The 16,200-nt window shown below is 34.9% G+C and overlaps 1 protein-coding gene across 2 annotated transcripts in view; it reads right to left on the reverse strand.

The window, feature by feature from the left end:
- Positions 1 to 264: 264 nt before the first annotated feature.
- The window catches only part of FGFR1OP2 (FGFR1 oncogene partner 2), a 29,704-nt gene continuing 13,768 nt past the window's right edge, over positions 265 to 16,200 (reverse strand). The window contains exons 2-7 of one of the 2 annotated variants that reach the window (XM_047787346.1): positions 14,184 to 14,332; positions 11,968 to 12,085; positions 10,501 to 10,643; positions 7,476 to 7,589; positions 4,107 to 4,220; positions 265 to 2,350 (exon numbers count right to left, since the gene is read on the reverse strand). In XM_047787346.1, the coding sequence (XP_047643302.1) occupies positions 2,213 to 2,350; positions 4,107 to 4,220; positions 7,476 to 7,589; positions 10,501 to 10,643; positions 11,968 to 12,085; positions 14,184 to 14,318 (762 nt within the window). In that variant the 5' untranslated portion in view covers positions 14,319 to 14,332 and the 3' untranslated portion in view covers positions 265 to 2,212. The remainder of the gene's footprint in view (positions 2,351 to 4,106; positions 4,221 to 7,475; positions 7,590 to 10,500; positions 10,644 to 11,967; positions 12,086 to 14,183; positions 14,333 to 16,200) is intronic. The other variant, XM_047787347.1, reaches the window with a different exon arrangement.

Raw genomic sequence — 16,200 nt, forward strand, 5'->3', positions numbered from 1 at the left:
TCACAAACACAGGTACAGGAGGTTAGGACCTGGACATACCTCTGGGGGGACACCATTAACCCACTATAGGTGATCAAAAGGTCTGCAGAATCAGCAATAAGTTGTTGGCCAATTCCTAAGAAATACAAATAGAAGTTGTTGCTAAGTACTAAGAAGTTATTACTAAGTATTTTCCGTGGTTCAAAAAGATAAATACGAAGCCCTTAAAATAAACTATATGTAAGAATAAATGTATGCAGTTTTCACATTAATGTGGAGACCATATCAATTTTAATTACTCATCTTTATTACTGATAAAATAGGTTCCTAGCAGTACATGTTCTCAGACATAAATTTAAGTTTCTGCTTAAAAAGTATGGGCTAAAACACTGTTTCTATATAACAAAGTAAATGTCTTCAAAACACCAAGTTCTTAAAGTAACACCCAAGTAAGAAGACCAAGAATAAATTAACTCAACTTATTTGTTTACAAAAATAATTATTTAACAAATAATGTTTTATAGTAGAGCTGCCCTAATGAACTGCCTCAGACTTAAATCTCAATTGTGTAGCTTATTTTAGTTCTGACTCAGGATAAAAACTCTATGAATGAATGTGCCACCAAATTAAAGGGCACTTACCCCAAAATCAATAGAAAAGTTTAAAAATAAAAACTGTCACTTGTTTATAAAATATAAATTAAGGCCTCTGAATGAGAAAAGAAATCTATTTACTGTTTGGGTCATTAGCTCTTTTCTATTCAATCAGTCCCATCAACCCCACATAACCCAAACATAAGATAAAAAAATTCCAAAGTGAAAAGTAGTTTTGAATTTTCCCAATACATGAAATTATACATAAAAGTTACCATGTGAATAATGTGGATATTACTTTAACAAATTTTATACTCTGAAGTAGAATTTTCTATCATGCTAATTTAATATATTTAGAATAAATGAGTAGAGTATATTTAATAACCATATTTGACACACATATCCTTTTCTTCTACAATCACGACAAAATATGAAAAATTTAGATTTCAATTGATGTTAAAGCACATTTCTATTTCTAGAGGCTTTTAAAAGTTTATACACTGGATATATATTTTGTAAAAAATAAAACAAATACTTTTAAATCCAGATTTCCCCCTTCTGTCACCCTCCAGACCGATGACTGAAAGGTTACAAGAAACAGAGATTGAGGACTAGATGGAGCTTAAGAATAGATCTAGAAAAAAAAATCTTTTAAAATTTTAATTTACTGTTTCTGTATCTCTTAAGAGTAATTACTTTAAAAAAAGGTTCTGAGGCAGAGGAATTTCCAATTTACTTTGAAATTACCACACCTAGCTTGCTATATCAAACATGTCAACTGTTAGCTAAATGAACTACGTAATATCCTTAAAGATCAACCAGAGAAGACAAAAATCTCATCTTCTTTATTGATTTAGAACCAAAATGTATTCTTTCAAAAGAGTAGTTTAACCTACTGAATATGTCTCTTATAAGATCTTCTTTCTTAGAAAGTAGTATTTCCTTTTCTTTCATTCCTGAAATGGTAGTTCATATACTAAAGCAAGTCATGGATAACTGCTAGCTCAGTATTAATTATGATAAATTAGGTAAAATTAAACTACCTCCTTTGTTGATGGTGCATGTAAAACATTCCTAACAGCCTTTCAAATTGAACTTTCTTTGACAAAAATTTGAATTAAGGAGAAGGTAGACAGGCAATCACTAAAGCTGAAGTCTCATGGTACACAAGCTGTTTGTTAACTTCCACCAAATAGGGAGGATATAATTTAGTATGATGGTCTTCCATTCATAGTATTGTGGCAAAATCTGCACTTTAAAATTGGGATAATTTGATGAATTCCCAGACATTTGTTGGGAATATTCTTGTTTATTCAAGTATCATCCAGAAAGCCAACAGCACTTCTGAAAGCTCTTAATATGTTAGCGGTCACCGTGAAAATCTTCAACTTGTTTACCAGTTAACAAAGGCTTAGTTTCTATTTCTCAATTATATTTTGGAATAAAGTCTATGACCATTAACTATGCATTTTTTTGTTGCTATCTTTTAAAATGTCATTGCCAGTGCACTGTACATATCATAGAAAAAAATAAAACAAAGTGTAGCTTGAGATGGACTTTTCTGTTAATTCATTCACTTAATAGGCCAGTCCCAGTGACTACGTGGAGCCTTGTAAGAAGTTCACAGACTTAAAAGCTCTTCAGCTCTTCCTCAGACTCAGGTCACTATTGGTCACTAATGCTGACAAAGATGTACTTTCCGACACATCATCTTTCCTAAGGTTCAAAAACGATTCTCGAGTTATCTGAAGGATCTCTCTCAAGCCTTTATTTTCCTGCTATAAGAAAGCAAACAAAAAGAAAGAAGTAGTCACCACAGCGGCTCTCTAAGAGTACAAACATATCTTAAGCCAAACATAAGAAGGTATGATAGATAAAAAACTAGTAAACTGTAATTGGCAGAAATGTACTAAATGATCTGTACAGCTGAACTTGACAACTTGAATGCAGAGAACACTTTTTGAGGTGGGACTCATGTGTTCAGTGTCTTCCACCACTGCAAAGCCTTTTCATTCATGCAGCTATTCAGTGTACACAGAACCTCAGAAATTGCCTTATGTTGTAAGCACAGTATAGAAAATAACATCAAGGTTTACATTCGTGAATACAAATTCTCAGAAAGTTTGTGAATAATATCCTGGGACTAGAACCTCTAAGCACTCTGCACTTGGTTATTATTATTACTTTCATGATAGCATGGAATGCAGGGCAAGCCATCTGGTTTGCTTCCCTCACTGGGATTTAATAGCAGCAGGGCTGGCTGAATAGATAGGAGTGTTTTTTTCAAGAAGAAGAGTAAGTGGCCGAATCTAGCACTGGTAATCATCTTTGCCTTTTTTTTTTTTTTTCCCCTAGATTAGTTACTGTAAGACATTTTTAGACATTTAAAATAAATTTTATAATATATTCTCTAGTGCTTTGTCTTTGGTCTTACTTTCGAGGCATCAACGGTATAAAACAGGGATTGGCATACTATAGCCTGGCTTGAGGCCTGTTATTGTAAACTAAACTTTAATGGAACACAGTTGAGTCCAATCCTATTCTTGTGGGTCTGGCTGCTTTTGTGTTACCATGGCAGAGATGAGGAGCTGCAACAGAGACTGCCTGGTTTGCAAAGCTTAAGAGACTTACTGTTTGCTACTGTACAGCACAGGCAACTGTATTTAATAGCCTGTGATAAACCATAAAGGAAAATAATATGAAGAAGAATGTATATATATGTATAACTGAATCAATTTGCTATACAGTAGAAATTAATATAACATTGTAAATCAACTCTACTTTTATAAGATAAATTAAAAAAAAAAGATTTACTATCTGGCTTTTTACTGAAAAAGTTTCCTTACTTTTGTTATGAAGAATAAGAAAACATTATATGCTTAGAAAAGTCACTTTTGGCCTTCTGTAACCAATTTCTCCACTATGATTTCAAAATGAAGCTTTTATTTTTATTATTATTGTCTTTTTAGGGCTGCACCTGCAGCACATAGAAGTTCCCAGGCTAGGGGTTGAATCAGAGCTACAGCTGCTGGCCTACACCACAGCCACAGCAACGAGGGATCTGAGCTGTGTCTGTGACCTAAACCACAGATCACAGCAATGCCAGACCCTTAACCCACTGAGCAAGGCCAGGGATTGAACCTGTATCCTCATCCTCATCCTTCGTTACTGGCAAACCATGATGAGAATTCTAACATTTTTTTTTTTAATTACTAAAATGAAGAAGTATATTCATTTAAGAACAGAAGCAACACAGGATTAAAAAAATCAATTTTCTCAATTACTAGTTTGTTTACTACTGACCCCAGACTTGCATTACTATATAAATGGTGTTGCATTATATAACCATATAACTAATATCCAGATTAAGAAAAAGAACATTACCAGTATCCCAGAAAGTATGTATTTAAAACTGGGATAAATAAAATAAAAATAAAATAAAATAAAATAAAATAAATAAAATAAAAATAAAATAAAAATGGCATAAATCTTTGTACAGACAGGTTTTACCTACATTTGCAATTTAAAACTTACTTCGAGTTGTAATATTCGTTCCTGTTCCTTGCAACCCTGCTGCTCATCGATTTCAATGGCTTTCCTCATTACTGCTGCCATTTCAGTTATCTGGTCAACATGTGCTTGTAATTCCTTAAAAAAAAAAAAGAGAGAGAGAGAGAGATGGAAGTTGTGAATCAGTGAAATACTTGATTATTTTTATTTTTGGATCTCCTCTTTTTTTTCTTTTCAGGGCTACACCTGCAGCATATGGAGGTTCCCAGACTAGGGATCAAATCAGAGCTACAGCTGCTGGCCTACGCCACAGCCACAGCAACACCAGATCGCAGCCGAGTCTTCGACCTACACCACAGCTCACCCACGGCAATGCCGGACTCTTAGCCCACTGAGCGAGGCCAGGGAGTGAACCTGTGTCCTCATGGATACTAGTCAGATTCATTTCCGCTGATCCAAGAAGGGGACACCCTAGATCCTCTCCTTTTTATAAAACCTGCATTGCTACTTAATATAAACATACTATCTTTACCTTGTCATTTAACATAAATGTAATACATCAAACAGATATTTATAAGAAAGTTGACTGACCATATATGTGTTTTTGAAATCAGATTTCTGTTGGGACTAGGATTAAGGATAAGCAGCACAATATAACTAAATCCATTAACAAGAAGAATATTCATATTTCATAGTTCTCTCACTGCAAATGATCAGCAAACTTTTTTGGGGGGAACTTACATACCCCAATGTCAAAGTAATGTGAAAGATAAACATTTAATCCCTCTTTTACAAATACTTTCTCTATTATCCATACCTAGAAATTGATCTCAACTCTATCTAGAATCTTTCTAAATTATAATCCTCCTCGAGAACAGGAACTGTGTACTGTTTATATTTGCTTATTATTTAAAGTTAGGTACATAATAGATAATAAACATCAAGTGAAATGAAGAGAGTTCTATTTTTAAGTATTAAAATAATAAATGGCCTTCTTGCAAACTGTTCAAAATATAATTTTAGTACAGACATCCACATTTGTTTGGCAGAGCAAGCAGCATAAGTTTCTTCCCATCTCATTATTTTACTCTTTCTATGCATACCTATAATGTGCCAGGCAAGTGTTAGGCAACAAGAATACAAAGCCTATTAAGGAATGTTCCCTGATTTCAAGGCGCTGAGAGTCAATGAAAGAGACAGATAAAAGGTTTAAAATAAACAGAAACATGATTTTTAAAAAAATGAACTTATATAGCCCACTGCTCACTGGCATTGAGGGTTATTTTGTTATAGTAAGGCCAAAACCAAAATATAAATGTTAATAGCTCCCCAGATAAACACTAAGTCTCTTAAAAAGTCGTATATACTCTATTTGTAAAAAGGACTTGAACAAGACCCCTCAAAACTACAAAACTAGTAAACTATGGAAGCAATATCTTAGAGAACAATCAAGAGTATCTTTAATAAACCATACATTTAATATCTTAAGCAACAAAATATAGATTGTTATATTAATTTTCACACAACCTCTACAACGCTAGTACACAGAAGAAAGCAAAATAAAAGAACTATGCTGTTCAGTATGGTGTAAAATTACTTAAAAGTCAGGGAGTTCTCGCTGTGGCTCAGCAGAAATGAATCCAACTAGTATCCATTAGGATGCAGGTTTGATCCTTCACGCTGCTCAGTGGGTTAAGGGTCTGGCATTTCTGTGAGCTATGGTGTAGGTCACAGATGCACCTTGGATTTGGCATTGCTGTGCCTGTGGAATAGGCTGGCAGCTGTGGTTCGGATTCGACCCCTAGCCTGGGAACTTCCATGAGCTGCAGGTGTGGCCCTAAAAACAAAAAAGTCAAATACCTTTTAAGAAATTAACAATGTAGTCCCTCAGCTGCATCAAGTGACACTTCAAGTGCTCAAGAGCCACACGTGGCTAGTAGCTTCCATACTGAACAGCATAAATAAAGAATATTTCCATCACTGCAGAAAGTTCTGTTGGACAGCTCTGGATTAGATTATGGTAGCAAGAATGATACCAAGACAAACATCTGTCATATTTTGTAAGGTTTTTTTTTTTTTGGCCATTTCTTGGGCCGCTCCCTCGGCATATGGAGGTTCCCAGGCTACGGGTCGATTCCGAGCTGTAGCCGCCAGCCTACGCCAGAGCCACAGCAATGCAGGATCTGAGCTGCGTCTGCAACCTACACCACAGCTCACGGCAACAACGGATCCTTAACCCAATGAGCAAGGGCAGGGATCGAACCTGCAACCTCATGGTTCCTAGTAAGATTCTTTAATCACTGAGCCACGACGGGAACTCCCATACTCTGTAATAGTTTTTAAAAATGATTTAAATTCCTCCCACTAAAGGCAGCATAATATTTAAAAGCAACTTAAGTATAGATAATTACAGCAAATTTTGAATGCTCAAGAGCTTTCCCAGTTTATGGTCTGGTGACTTACGGCACTGACCTGGGTCAAGTGACTGCACAGAAAGCAAGTAATTATTTGCCTTTAAAACAGAAGAAAGTAAGACATGACTAATTTTTTCAGGACAGTCTATTCTAATAAAATCATCATTTAAAAAACCTTTCAATACTTCAAATAGAATTGTAATTTTATAGGCTCATTTATTACAATAAAATCTTTAGGGAAGTATCATAGATCTCTTAATGAGCACAAGAGGGCAAGACCTGTGCTTTCAAAACTGTCTCAAAGTTAAGAAATGTGAGCAACATAATCTCTGGACTGACTGTCTTGAAATGCTTTTCATTTGTAAATTTTGTTTAGGTTTATTTCAATTTTGCTCAATAAAGACCTGCCATGATTAAAAACAAACAAACAAACAAAAAAAGCAAAACCCAGTTAAAACACAATAGACACAATGGAGAGTGTACAACTATACTATATACTTCATCATAACACCTAACCAAAGGCAATTTTTATTTTTTTGTGAATTCAAACTAAAGGACTATTAAAAAAATCTGAATTAAAATACTTCTTTTAACAGTTTGCTTGAACAAAATTTTTATAAAATCAGATTAAAATTACTTCCAAGAAAATATTTTGATGTCCAAAAAGAGGACGACTGAAACTTACTAAAATACTGCAGCAAGAGCTAAAAGAGCAACAAAATGAAAGGCTGGCCTAAAGAACCTTTTAAAGCCTGCAATTATTTAACAGGCTGAGTATGATACCATACACAGAGAACTAATGCCAGATTTAAAGTTTCTGCACTGAATATCTCTGCAAGGCTATCAAAAGCACAGCATTTTAAAAAGCAGTATCATTTATTTGCTGATTTAATTTGGGAGAATTCAATGTAAAAGAACTTTTTAATGAACCCCTTCCTTCCACCCACACCCCAGAAGTTGACTGTTTGATTTAGTGTACATTCTGATTTGCTTCCAAGTGCCTCCTCTCCAGTCCATGTTGAGGTGCTTCAAGGATGTGTCGAGATGCATCAAGGAAGAATCCTTCGGAGTTGTTACGATGCACCATGTCAATCTGTAGTACAGAGTCATTATAATGTTAATACGGATATTATCCGTAATTTAAAAACTGAATGAGTGTTAGTTCATGCGTATTAGCCGACTGTTTGAAATGTTTGTTTTTTTAAGATTTCCAAAAAGGAAGCAGTTCAAAAATCATGTAAACGTGAGTATTTGAATGAAAATGAGTTATCCTCAAACTTTTGATTGATTTTTCAAATGTATGCTCAAAAGTTTATAGTTGAGGGCAAAATTCTACCATTGTCTCAAAAAGGTCTCTTACTCCAAAATGCTGTTATTATGTGTAATTCTTTTTATTACTCCTAAATGCATTAGAAAATAATTTTTGTTTAGACATATGAGAGCACTTGTATCTAAATAAATCCTGAAAACTCATATTTCTGTGTCTTTGGCAGACAAGTTTCCTGCTCACTCACTTCTGTTTGCTGACCCTCCCCCTCCAATAATTAATTCAAGGCTAGATTTAGACAGATTTTCTACTTGTCTTTAGTATCTCCCCAGATTCTCCTCATGGGAACTAATCTTGCTTCCTCTAGTATTCCTGTAATAATTGATATCTCTCCTTTAGGATTCATCACATCCCATCTTATATTATGTTTGTGTCTGCATCTTCCATTACACTGGAAACTTCTATGGTGGAATAATGAAACTTCTTCATTCATCTTATTATTAATAACTAAGCCAGCCCAAGTGTTAATAAATACCTCTTTGAATACAAGTATCTCCTTTTTGGGAAAAATCAAAATCACAAACATTAATATGTATTAGTTAGAATTAATAACAAGTAACCAGACAGTCATTTTATGGAAAGGAAGGGTCAGCACTTAGATGAACACTTCAATCTACATGATGAAAAAGGATGGTTTACAGCTATCTTAAGAAATGTTTGACTTTGCTAATTAATAAAACAGCTGTGACGAATGGTAAAATGTAATATATTTTAGAAAACATTCGCTTCTGACATAACTGCTACCGCAAGGAACTAGCTAACTTCAGTATCTTATTCTAAGCACTTGTTTGCCAAAATAGTCCTTTCTCCAGATCTTAAAAAATGTATTTTGGAGTTCCCATCCTGGCTCAGTGGAAATGAATCTGACTAGTTTCTATGAGGATGCAGTTTCAATCCCTGACCTCACTGAGTGGGTTAAAGATCCAGCGTTGCCGTGAGTTTTGGTGTAGGTTGCAGACGCCCCGATTGGATCTGGCGTTGTTGTGGCTGTGGCATAGGCCAGTGGCTACAGCTTTAATTCAACCCCTAGCGTGGGAACCTCCATATGCCACGGGTACGGCCTTAAAATAAAATAAAAATAAATAAATAAAAAACAAAAACAAAACAAAACAAAATTTATTTCTTAAATTGCTAAACATAAGGGCCTTTTAGAATTTTTCAAGTTAAGTCCATTCATGTTTGTACCTTAAAAAATTCAGGGAGTTCCTGTCCTGGCGCAGCAGGAACGAATCCAACTAGGAACCATGAGGTTGCAGGTTCCATCCCTGGCCTTGCTCAGTGGGTTAACCATCCGGCGTTGCCATGGTGTAGGTCGCAGACGCAGCTCGGATCTGGCCTTGCTGTAGCTCTGGCATAGGCTGGCAGCAACAGCTCCAATTAGACACCTAGCCTGGGAGCCTCCATATGCTGCGAGTGTGGCCCTCAAAAAAAAGACACACACACACACAAAAAATCCTCTTAAATTATACTTTAAATTTAAATGTTTTTATAATGATCTCATTAACGATAGATACATTTCATATTCAAAATATTGCCACTTAACTATCCAAGGTTTCCTTTTGGTTAGAAGATGACTAGCATAATTACATAATATTATTAAATATTAAATCTATATTAATTAATTAATTTACTATTTGACATAAGAAGTATCTATTACTAACTTCTTTAATATGTAAAACTGACTTTACATATTAAAGCAATTTACTAGATATTTAATTTTAATAGAATTAATAACTAAAAAATACCTACAAGCTCCAAGATGGAAGAATATTTAAGGGATCTAAAATTTAGTGTTTCAATAATTGAGAAAGATAAAATATGTCTTAAACAATCAATATTTCTTAAATAACATTAGTTATAACTCACCACTATCCAATAGAGAAAATGGCCTAGTAGTCACACTCTATTATTTTAATTTCATAACAGCAGTGAAAAATCAGTTTAAAATAAAATGGAAATGGAAAAGGATTATTCTACCCATTTTCATAGCAGCTACTAGCAAACACAGGACATACACAGAGGGAACAGACAGAGGGACCACAAGAAAGATGAACAGCAGGAAAAACACTAATTTCTAACTAGTTCAACTGTTTCTAAAAATGATGTTAATAGGTATGTGATTGGGGGGCACAATATATTTTAATATGTTGGTTCTTTTTCCTCTCTCCCACCCCATGGTGCTTCCATTAACAAGGAGATGTATCTAGAGTCTGGATGAATTAGCCTCATTCTGAAAATAGTCCTAAGAAAACCAAATCTACTTTTAGCTGCTTTCAGATTTTTTAAAAAGTTTTAAAGCATTTACATTTTTGTTTTTGCGACAGATATCAATACACAAAATTATTACAAGAACACAAATTTATTAGAAGAAATATTTCTTATAAGCAGATAATCTTATAAAAATAATGTTGAATTGAATAGACTTACCTTTATTTCCTGAATGAAGTTTATTTTTGAATACATATTAAAGCTATTAGGGAAGAATGGGTGTTAGAAGAGTAAATCAAACAGAAGATGACATGTAACATAAAAAAATAAGGAAAAGCAGAAAAAGTCAAAAGAGAAGATTTCAGCATATACTGTAAATAAACTACCTGTGATTTCTTTAAAAACCTGAACTCAAGTTAACTAACTGTCCTTCTTTGCCATTTCGAATTATATTTACAGAGTGGATTACCTTGGAGTGTTGCTCTTTTAACTTCATTATTATACCCGGATCATCTTTTTTGCTAGCCATTAGCAATCTAAACATTTGCTCTCGATACTTGCTCATTATAAGTTCCAGGGCAGACTGATGTTCTTCCAGGGATGTACGTAATTCTACCAAGAATAACAGTATATTTTATTCAAATTTGAATTCAAGACATACAAAGTATTTTCTTCCACATTACGTTTATCAAAAAAGTAGCTTATAAAGGGGGTATTTTTAAAAAGAAAACATGGCATGCAAGAATCTAGCCACACAGAAATACAGAACACCAAGTAGACTCCTTTGGTGGTTTTTTAAAGGAGCATTTTAAAATCATTTTTTTGAGAATCGTTTTACCAAATATTTACTGAACAACAGTTCAGGATCAGATTGTGCCCTATACTAGGAACACCAAAAGGCCATAAAGCTCAGAGTCTAGTGGAGAAAACAAAACATAAATAATTATAATACAATGAGGCAAATGCCTACTGGAGCTCTACCCAAATATACGTAAAAAGTCTGTGAGGAAAAACTGGTGAAAGATTCATGGAAGAATAGTAAGGAGATGAACCTGCATTCCTTGAGTTGAAAAATAAAGAGCAGGGCATTCAAGGCAGGGAGGCGTGGAAGTAAATGGTATGATCAGGAACCCATTCAGGATGGCGAGAGCAAAGGTTTCATGGAGAAGGGAGCTATGGAAAGGATATGAAAAAGAAGGCTTGGAGTTGACTCTGAAGGCCTCTGGATAAGGATATAGCACACAATGAAGGTTGTTAAGCAAAAGAATAACATGATCAGAAATAGTTTTGAAAAATCACTCTGATGGATTAGAGGGATAAAAGAGACTAAGGAGTTCCCGTCGTGGCACAGTGGTTAACGAATCCGACTAGGAACCATGAGGTTGTGGATTCGATCCCTGCCGTGAGCTGTGGTGTGGGTTGCAGATGCGGCTCGGATCCTGTGTTGCTGTGGCTCTGGCATAGGCCGCAGCTACAGCTCCGATTCGACCCCTAGCCTGGGAACCTCCATATGCCAAGGGAGTGGCCCTAGAAAAGGCAAAAAGACAAAAAAAAAAAAAGAGAGACTGAAATCAGGAAGATGAATTAGGAGAGTTCAGGAAAGAGATTATAACAACTAAACTGGGAGCCAAGGCAGTGGGATTGCAGAGGATGAAACCGAACTATTTCAAAGGTTATGACAATAGTACAAACTGGATATTGAGGGTTGGGAGTCTCAATACCTTGTCTTGTCTACTTCCAAGTAAGGTAGACATTCATTATGTAGGATAGTGTAAAAGAGCACTAGATATGATTTAGGCATAATGAATCAGAAATGGGATTAATGTGAAAAAGTAACTTTGGCTATTTCCCCACTTTTAAAAATATTAATTGGCCCCCAAGTTGACAGTACAAGTGCAGATTAACGTTCTCTATACACAGTGATAATATATCTTGCCTTTGTTCTCTTGTTGCAATTCTCTGATTTGTCTGTTTTCTTGCTGTATTCCCATAACTAATGTGGACCGTGGCCGATGTCTTGCAACTTCATTTAGTTCTTGAATTTCCTCTTGATACTAATGAAAAGATTAAAAAAAAGAGAGAATATTTGAAAATATATATCTGATCTATGTACATATACACACACACATATATATTTGATAGAGAACTCTTACAACTCCACTCACACACGAAAAAACCTAATTTAAAAATGGGCAAACAAGTAAGTTCAGAGGATGAAATGTACACCATGGTGTCTAGCGTTAACAATATTATATTAAATATTTGGAAGTTGTCAAGATAGTACTTCTTAAATGTTCTCACCACACACACATCTTTATCATGTAAGGTGATGGAGATATTAACTAACTTTAGCGTGGTAGGTAACTGTTTCACAATATATACATATATTGATACACATTGTACTTCTTAAGCTTATACAATGTTGTATGTCAAGTATATCTCAATAAAGCTGAAAAAAAATCAGCAATGGATTTGAAGGGACATTTCTCTAAAAAAGATACACAAATGGGCCAATAAATACATGAAAGATGCTTAACGTCCTAAGTCATTAGGGAAATACAATTTGATACAACAATGAGATACCACTTAACAACCACTAGGATGTCCTCAGTCAAAAAGCAAATACTAATAAGCACTGGAGAGGATGTGGAGAAATAATTAACTCTGGTAGACTGTTGATAGGAATGGAAAATGTTATAGCTGCTTTGGAAAATAGTCAGGATGATCCTCAAAAAGTTAAACACAGAGTTATATGACCTATCCACTCTACAACTAGGTTTATAACCCAAGAATACTGAAAACACATGTCCACAAAGAAACTTATACATAAGTATTCACAGCAGTAGTATACATAATAGCCAAAACGTAGTAACAATCCAAATGGTCATCAGCTGATAAATACACACAATGTGCTGTATCCTTACAGGGAATATTATTATTATTATTATTGTCTTTTTGCCTTTTCTAGAGCCGCTCCTGTGGCATATGGAGGTTCCCAGGCTAGGGGTCAAATCGGAGCTGTAGCCACCGGCCTATGCCAGAGCCACAGCATCGCAGGATCTGAGCCGCGTCTGTGACCTACACCACAGCTCACAGCAATGCCAAATCCTTAACCCACTAAGCAAGGTCAGGGATCCAACCCACAACCTCACGGTTCCTAATTGAATTCATTAACCACTGAGCCATGACAGGAACTCCACAAGGAATATTATTTAGCAATAAAAACAAATGAAGTGCTGACATATGCTACTACCTGGATGAAACTTGATATTACATTTAAAAAACAGTCAAAAAAATCCACATACTGTATGATTCCACTCATATGAAATGTCCAAAATAGGCAAATCCTTAGCAATAGAAAGATTTGTGGTTGCCAGGGGCTAGCTGGGTTGCTTCCTTTTACAGAACATGCATTTCAAGAGGGTAAGATGTGAATACATACTTTCCTCCAGTGATTTTCATCATAATATCAGAGATCGTATAATTCTCTTACTTAGAGTTGAAAATCTTTATCAAAAGCAGGCCTAAAATGTCAGCTCAACTCCATGGCACACTGTAAAGTTCTTCAATACAGCAGTAAGGATAACAAGAAATGAAGTCCTTTTTATTTCTTCTTTAATTGGCAGCATTAAATGAAAAATAAGGCAGCAAACAGGGATGCAGTAATGGCAACAGGTGTAAATCAGATATTGCTTTGCATCACTTTCAGAAACTACTTTACTGTTAAGTAGCATCACCTAAATACTTGTTTTTATCTAAATACTTTTATAAAGAAAAATATAACATTTCTACATTATAAAAATAGGAGACAGAGCAAAATATATGTCCATATTGGTAAAAAGATTATCTGGTCTTTGTCAAATATATCTAGACCTGAAAAATGCATATATTTTCTAAACTCAAATGTGCATCCCTGTCAGAAAAATAAGTGATCAAGTCTATAAGTTTTAGAACATCTATATACAAATACATGTCACCCAAACTTGACAAGTCTAAACTGAAACATACAAGTCAAGCTACTTTAAAATTTCAGAGAACATTAACAAAAATAGTGAAATACTAATTGAGCAGAAGTTTACGATGTAAGCGACACATAAATGTCGATGACCGCTTTTTAAAAATGGAATCAACAAGAAAGAAAAAAGATCCAACCTGCTTCATAGCTTCTACTCGCTTGCTGAGAGCTGTGGTTTGCTCAATCAAAGATTCCGCTGCATCGTCATGGTCTCTCAATCTTTCAACAAGGGCTTTAGCATCAGCCAATGCCTTCTCAATTGTGCAACTCATTTCCAAAGGAATGCCTATAATCAAAAGTTAAAATCAAGATTTAAAACAAGGCTGGCATGTGATCTTATTTTAGTTTCACGTTAACACTGACATGCTTAAGCTACAACTGTTACTGGATTGTTCTTTGTTCGGCAGAATCATCTCAGAACACCTGTGGTTTTGCTTCTGTTTTGATGGTACAAACTTGAAAGTGAATTTATAACATTCAAGAAATGACAACATCTATAAATGATTTCCAGACATAATTAGAATGTATTTAAAAACACCCTGAATTTATGGTGAGAGAAAAAAGTACATAGCCAATAAATATATTTTATGTTATACAGAAATTGTGCTTCTCATGAGGGCAGTCCTTATCTTGCTGTTTGTGAAAAAGGTTACTTAATTAATCTGCATTATGCAGTCAATGATTGCCAGTTCTCTGACCACATGACACTTCTGAGCCTCTGCTTGTCACATGACCTAAAGTGTCATTCACACACACACACTACTGGCCAGCCAAAGTGGCCTCTATGTGTCACCCTGTGTCAAAGTGTCAAACCTCCTTCTGAAGGAACTTTGGCTTCTTATATAAAATTGTATATAATCCTAACTCTTGTACTTTCCTTAGTAAATGGCAAAGAAAGTTTTAACTTAGGACAACACTGGCCATTAGGGGAAACTTCTGATATGCTAAAATCAATAATTAATATGTCTAAAACGAGCTCAAAAAATTAGGAAACAGGAGTTCCAACTGTGGCACAGTGGGTTAAGAATCTGACTATAGTGGCTCAGTGTGGGTTTAATCCCTGGCCTGGTGCAGTGGGTTAAGGATCCTGCATTGCCACAGCTGTGGTATAGGTCACCACTGGGGCTCAGATTCAATTCCTGGCAAGGGGAACGTCCACATGACAACAGGTGCAGCAAAAAAAAAAAAAAAAAAAAAAAGATAAAACATGAAAGAGCCAATAGCTTTTTCAGCTGGTATGATGAGACCTCAAAACAAAATTTTAATTTAAAAATGATTTATCTCAAACCTTTAATTTTTCTGAAACTTACCATTATTGAAATTTTCTTTCTACTAGGTTTCACCTTACTTTCTGTCTGTGTCACTCTTTCTTCAACATTTTCTCAAAAAAATGAAATTATACTGTAAAATTACTGGGCCAAAAGCCAAGTCTATAGCAGTTAAATTAAAACACAAGGATAGATCCAAATTAAGGGCTATAATTAAGGATTTTCATCAAGTTTAGGAAGATGGAAATTTGCTACAGAATGCAGAACTTTGTTAGATACTACTGCACTTGACTCCAGATCTGTACTGACTAGTTCAATTAATTATTAGGTCCTCAGATACAGAAACATTCAGCGAAGTACAAAAGAGATTTAACTAACTCAACTGCTAACACCTGAAAAGAAAGAAAACACATCAGGCCATTTTAGTAGACTTTCATTTAAGGTAATATATAAGAAAGATTCAAAACTGCAAACTAAATAAAGATGAAAAAACATTAAAACTGTATTCTTGGTTGTACCCAACAGCTAAAGCAAAGAGTATATTGTCCTGTTACTATAAATAGGGTCAAAGTTGAATAAAAAGATTTAATCAAAATAAGTTAACATATAAAACCACCAATTAAGAAAATATTTAATTTATGACTAGACATTTCCAGAGAGCTTTAAAAACTGGAAATTAATAATTTCTGGCTCTCTAGATAAAACAACCAAAACATCTGTCTTCTAAGATTTAAAAGGTTTAGATAAGGGTACTTCAAAATACAAGCAAAAGGGCCATGAAAAGAACCATTGTCTCATAATGGCTAAAACACAAAAGGTCGACCATCCACAATTTGTTTAAGATGCTGCTCCAAGAGAGACATTAGCCTCTGACAATGCTGTGCCC

The sequence above is a fragment of the Phacochoerus africanus genome, chromosome 7 (assembly GCF_016906955.1).
Source record: "Phacochoerus africanus isolate WHEZ1 chromosome 7, ROS_Pafr_v1, whole genome shotgun sequence".
Taxonomy (NCBI): domain Eukaryota; kingdom Metazoa; phylum Chordata; class Mammalia; order Artiodactyla; family Suidae; genus Phacochoerus; species Phacochoerus africanus.